Source organism: Helobdella robusta (genome assembly GCF_000326865.2).
Source record: "Helobdella robusta unplaced genomic scaffold HELROscaffold_7, whole genome shotgun sequence".
NCBI classification, from domain to species: Eukaryota; Metazoa; Annelida; class Clitellata; order Rhynchobdellida; family Glossiphoniidae; genus Helobdella; species Helobdella robusta.
In genome coordinates this window covers 3045846-3052367 of record NW_008705398.1, presented here as the reverse complement: position 1 = coordinate 3052367, position 6522 = coordinate 3045846, and the positions used below count along the sequence as shown (strand labels likewise).

General features: G+C 29.8%; 1 protein-coding gene across 1 annotated transcript; it reads left to right on the top strand.

Annotated features, from left to right (window-relative positions):
- Positions 1-3525: 3525 nt before the first annotated feature.
- On the top strand, positions 3526-6522 carry HELRODRAFT_164950 (hypothetical protein; the record flags this gene model as incomplete). The annotated part of the gene is made up of 6 exons (XM_009030872.1): positions 3526-3548; positions 3803-3899; positions 3969-4050; positions 4400-4513; positions 5806-5925; positions 6092-6522. 6 exons carry the CDS (start codon positions 3526-3528, stop codon positions 6520-6522), a joined length of 867 nt encoding a protein of 288 aa, XP_009029120.1.

Here is a 6522-nt window from a genome sequence, read left to right as displayed (position 1 = left end):
TTCAAAACTAACTTACTGCTTATCGTCTGCTCAATTCATTCCAAAGATCAGAAATTTTCAGGTAGCATATCCAAAAAAATGTATACAATTATTTGATTCAATAGCAATATTTATTATAATTGAAAAAATATATTGATTATATTAAAATTTAAAGTAACATCAATATGGTATTCCACATTACTATTTTAATTAATAATAAAATAAAAAGATTTATGTGGCTTGTTATCTAGTTCTAATTAATTAACCAATTATTTTTGTTGATAAAACAAGAAAATTTCGATGCCAGTACAAACGTCGATTTTTTAAAGTACACGAACGAACATACCGACATTGAAATTTTTGAGTTTTTTTTTAACAATAATTTATTAGACAGTTTAAAAAATAAAAAGTCAAAAATTCAAAATAAAAATACAAAAAAGCCTCTCTTCTACTAGTATGAGTCTAGTTTTTCCTGGCACAATGTAACATTTGTAAAACTTTTAAGAAAGTGACATTTATAAAATCAAAATGGATCAAAATTCAGTTAAGTTATTAAGTTAAAAATCGATTAAAACTGCCATAGAATGATTTCAGCAGTAAAAAATGTTTACAAGAATTTGCCGCCGGTAGCACAAGAACAGGGAAGAAGCTAAATATAGATTGGAAAACTGAAAAACCCATTGACAATTTGGTGCTAAAAAAGTTTGCTTCCAAGCTTCCTGACCTTGAGAAGAAGGTCAACACTATAAAGCCATTCTTATATATAATTCAATGTTGGAATCTTATTTGTGATGCGTCGTTTAGTATTTTATTCGTATTTATTCATATATGATGTTTATGTTTTGTTTAATCCTCTGAATAAACATAGGAAGAGTGTTGTTATAGACTTTTAAGCTTTTTTTTACGTTTTGCACATATTCCAGCCTTTTCTCTTCTTTTACTGTTTCTTATTCAATGAGATTTTATTTTTGAAACTTTATAAGCAAAAAAGCGTTAAAATGCGCACCAGTATGGGGATGAGAATGCTTTTGTATAGAATTCTCCATATATACATATAGTTATTATATGTGTTTTATATATAATAATTATATATTTTTCCAGTGTTAATATCTAGGTCAAGCTTTTCGTGGCGTTGAAATCTTCAGCCTCATGAATGAACTAACGTATTTAATAGATTTTATCATTTTATGTTACGATTATCGTACTAGCGCGTGTAAAAGTCTTTGTAAGTTTTGTCCAATGATCATTTGAAAGTTGCTGTCAGTATTTTTTAATTAAATAACGTCAACCAAAACTTACACAGAAGTCTTTTTTATGATTTAAAAAAAATTACATTTTACATTTAAATTTTCATTTTTCATGGTACTGCAACCGAAGGTCACTTAATTTGTAATTTTTTTACCAATTTTATAGTAGAATACCGATACCTTAATTTAATTGGCTTAATTACTTAATTAATCACTTTTAATCTTAAGTGTCCAAGTTGGATTATCCAGCTGCAACTCCAAATGTAATAAATTGTCAATAATTATATTATATATATAATATATCAAAAAAGGTAAATAAATTTAATTAACATAAATAAAAAAGTCATGTTACAAAAATAAAAAGTAAAACTTGAAACTAATAATCTGTAATGGTAAGTAACGTAATGCAAGTGCAATGTCTTCTGCCAACAACTCTAATGAAAATTTTGTACAAACTTGTAGGACCAATAGTTCAGGCGAGTTTCAAAAATTAAATAGTTCGGTGATGTTTTAAAATTTCAAATCATTTACCACATTGATTAAATTATATAATTTATAATGCTGGAGCTAGTGACATAGTGGCCATTTCTGAAAATGCCAAAAAAATATAGACAGGGCAACCATTTCTAAATGCAAAATAATTTAGACATGGCAGTCATTTTCGAACCTAAATAATATTACTGTAGGACATAAAATTTACTTGTGTTGAAGGCTTTAAAGAAAATATTTTGCATGTATGCACAATAGAACAAATTATTTGCCTGTTGATCATATTACTTTTTCGATAGATCTAATTAATGATTTTTGAACGTGTTCAATAAAAAAAATCATTCAGATATATAGTTATTAATAAAATTACTTTTTCATCAATTTTATTAATAATTTTAGAATATGATTTGACTGATTGAGTTATAAAATAATAGGGAGTAATTTTTTTATTAAGGCTGTTCCAAAAGCTGTGGCTTGTTAAATAATTTGGAGATGGCCTGCTGGCCTAATAAGATAAAATCTTGTTATATTTTTATAGCCGGTTCATGGCTTCATTATATCTTTTTATATAAACACAATCAAATGTCTGTTTTCACGAGCTTTTCAATTGCAAAATATGTTAGTGGATTCATTGATTGAATTGGTTGATTATTCATGTCATAACATATTCAAAACTTGACTATAAATGCAATTTATTAGCTGATAGTTTTATTTATGATATCATAAGCAGCAAGATCCTGACTTTAGCTTATAAGTATACCTAACGAAGTAGATTGAATAGATTGAATATATTTAATGTTATTCTATCATTGTTGTTCTTATATTTGCACCTCTGCGTAATGGTTAATAAGCATGAGGTGCAAATAAACTTGCTTTTCTAACTGGTATGGAAAGCTGGAAATTATGATGCTTTTTTACATACTGTGAAAGCCAATTAAATAATCCAACAAACCACAATGTCTGATATTCATGTTCTTTTTACCTCACTATCGTATTCATATAAATTTAGCCACAAGAAATACAGTATGATTTTGGAATAGATTAGGACCTGATTGAACTAACGCATGCCAAATTTCCCTTGTTAGTGTTTTCATTAAAAAGAATTTTTACGGGATGTCATAATTGATTTCCTGCATGGTTGAGAGAGTTTAGTTAACTCTCCTGATGTTACAGACTGCATAATTTCGCAAGAGTTTGCCCAAGTAGTTAAATAACCATCCAATTGGTACTAAACTTCTACAAAACATTGAAAATCCTTCAAGTCTTTTTAAGCTGAAAAATATGGAAATGCGACAAAAAATTGTTCTGAAAAATAAACATTTGCACAATGCATGGGTGACATAAATGTTACCCTCATGTGATTAATAGAATTGTCCTGTAAGGGTAGTTTTCATCAAAAATTGCTTTTCACACCAGGTATGGAAATAATTTGTCAGGGTTTCAGAATATTCACAAAGTAGTAAATCACAATTGTGTTTGTTAACTGAATCACGAATAACAGTCTTCAAAACTTTTACTCCCTATTTTAGACATAGTTATTTTTTTGTAAAATAGCCTTATGCAATACACTAATTAACTTTTGTATGTTCAAAAATAGATCTGACCACATTGATTGCAGCCACATTTTTGTCAACTAAAAGAAATCACAATCCACGTTGATTGTTTTGTTTAAAATCATTAAAAGCAGCTTATAAAACACTGGTCTTTTCATCAATGGTACACTGCTGCAATCTGACTGTTTCCATTACCATCAACCAATAAAAGTAAAAAAAAAGGCATTTGCCTTTTGCATGTGGCATTATTACATGTCATGCAGTCACCATTAGATCAAATGTTTGTTTCGTATGAAGTTTGCAACAAAATATGTTTGATAAACGGATAATGTTATTGAACTAAATTGCTGTGAAAGTTTTTTAAATATCGATAACATTTCATCAACTTGATTTTTGGATTTGTCCTCTCTCATTGATGTTTTTATGTTTTGGACTTGAAACTTTACTGATAGAGTAGTAGACGACTGTTACAGATTGCCCACTGCCGTAATTTATTAATTAGTTCTTTTAAAAACAGTTTCGTATTTTTACCAGTTGGTCCAAAAGTTTCGATGCAGATTGGTTGGAGAATTTCAGGATCATTGAGAGTAGAATGTTAGACATTTTTTGGTCGTATGTTTTTAAAGCCGTGGTACTTGCCTCAACCACTGTGAAAGAAATTTAACTTTCGGCCATCATGTGATAGAATGTCACATCTCAGGCCAGTGAACGTCCCATAGCCCATGGAAAAATTATGTGTCCATCAGGCCTGAAGTTTTCATCTTCGATCAGGCCTGATGCCGGTTTTTTATCACCAGTATGGCAGCCTTTTGACACACCGCCCTTTGCTTACATACATAAAATGTACAGTAAATATGAATAAAATATATCTAAATTTTTTTTTCAATTGTCTTCAATGTTAACAAGTTAAAACTTTATGTAATCGGTTGCCGTGTCTGTAATTTTTTCACATTCAAAAACGACCGTCGTGTCTCAAGTTACTACGCCTATTTTATTGATGATAAATTGTGCAATTAGTGATATAGTAATAAGATTTTATAATTATTTCATGGATGTTTAATAAATGTTTGCTTTTTATGTATTTTTACTATCATAACATTCTTGTAATAAATTGATTTTCTTCCTAATTAGGATATCAAAAGACGTCTGCAAATAATGTTAACTCATCAGATCAAAGTTATTCAAATGTAGAACAAAATTTATTATATGATGATGAAAGTCTCAAAAAAGGAGAACTGCAAAGAGGTTTCATGTTTAATAAGTTTGCTCTTTGTTTAACAGATACTATTTTGTTAGAAAGTTATTTATAAAAAATGTTGCCTTTACATGAGAAAAGGGATTTATTTAGTTTCCCACACACCAACTCCTGAAATATCACCTATTGTTTTTTCTTGTTAAAAAAAGGCTGTAAACTTCATGTTTAACTATAAATAAATGGAAGTAATAAATAATAACAAAAGTAAAACCTGAAATGGTGAATAATTATTAGTTTTATATTTAAATATTTTTACAAATTATAAAAATACTTTTAATGATATTTTGTCTATCATCTGCCACTGCTGAACATGTTAACTCATTGTCATAACATTCAATAAAGGAATGGCGATTCCTATGTTTTCTATGCTTTATTTTATATCTTACGGGCTCAGACGACCGTTCATTTAAACGAATTGCTGATCTCAAGCCATACAAAACAAGATTAGAAATTAGTCATCTCTTGATATTTTAGCTACAGATAGTTCAATAGTTATAGATTAAACTTTAAAAGATAAAACATGTGTGGGATGTGGGATTGAGTATGGTCGTGCGTGAGTATGGATGTGTAAGAGTGAATAATGAATGTGTGTGAGTGAGTTTGGATGTGTATGAGTGAGTTTGGATGTGTATGAGTGTGAATGGATGTGTGTAAATGAGTGTGATATGTTTAATTTTGCATTATTCATTTTATTGTTGTAATTTGTAACAAGTAAATTTAACATTTTATTTTCCAGTTAATTTTTCCAGTTGCTTCTTGTTTGTCTTTTAGTTTTTAACTGAAATTTTGCAAAACTTTAACCATTTGTGTTCCAGATGGTTGTGCTAGATGAGTTCCTTAATGAACTCTTTCACAACCATCCTGCCTTCTTATTATTATGTTGTATCATATTGAGGAGGAAATAAAATATTGTATTCTATTCTATTGTATTGTAATAGTTATAGATTAAACTTTAAAAGATAAAACATGATGCAAAGAGACTGAAGGTGTAAAGATGAATGACTCGCCATAAGCAACAGCTACGTTTTGGTGGTAGCTATGAAATATGTTCAAGAATAATAATAATAATAATAATAATATTATTAAATAACAATAATTATAGTCTGAACATATTTTTCTTTTTTTTTAATAAAACTAAATGATTGAATAAGATGATAAGCTGAACTTTTCACTTCATTTCAGCCATGAAATGCAATAAACATTAATCTCAATCAACTGCTGAAATAAGCACCAATTGCTGCTTCCAAATAATGTGAACTGTCATTGAACATTAATTTAATAGGTTTGTCTATTCTCAATTCTGAAGAACCTCAGTCGGCCCCTATACAAGGCCTGCAGTCATCAACTTTTGATAAAAATAGGCAGCCTGGAATCAGTCTTCTCGATGTCCAATCGGCATCATGTTAGTTTACTTTAATACAAGCTGTAAAGATATCATTTTGATATATTTTTATATTATATATTTTATTATTATTATTTTATATTATATTATACAAATATTTTTTAAATGTTCCATCGTTCGAATAAATGTTAACGTTTTAGTTCAGTTCAGATATTATAGTAACCAGTCCTAGGCATGAGCAAAAGGCTAGGCCCAACGCTTATAACTGGTGGTTGTTGTCAGGATGGGTGTTCGGATGTAAAAACTTTTCCCCAAATTATTCCTATGCCATCAAAAAGAAAAACAACGGCCCCTAGTTCTCAGCAGGCCTTAAGTGGTCAAGGGGTGCCAAGAATCCCTGGTAAGTATGCAATAGTGGAGGGATGTTGCAGACAAATTCAGAACGGCCCATCTATGGTACTTAGACATGGAACGCTCAATGTTGGATCTCTGACTGGTCGCAGCATGGAAATCGCAGAAATGCTCGAGCGTAGAAGGATTAACATCTGCTGCCTTGAGGAGACCCGATGGAAATCGAATGGTGTCTGTCACATCAACTTAGACAATGAAAATATAAACTATTCTGGAATGGTCGAAAGACGGCCAAAAATGGTGTAG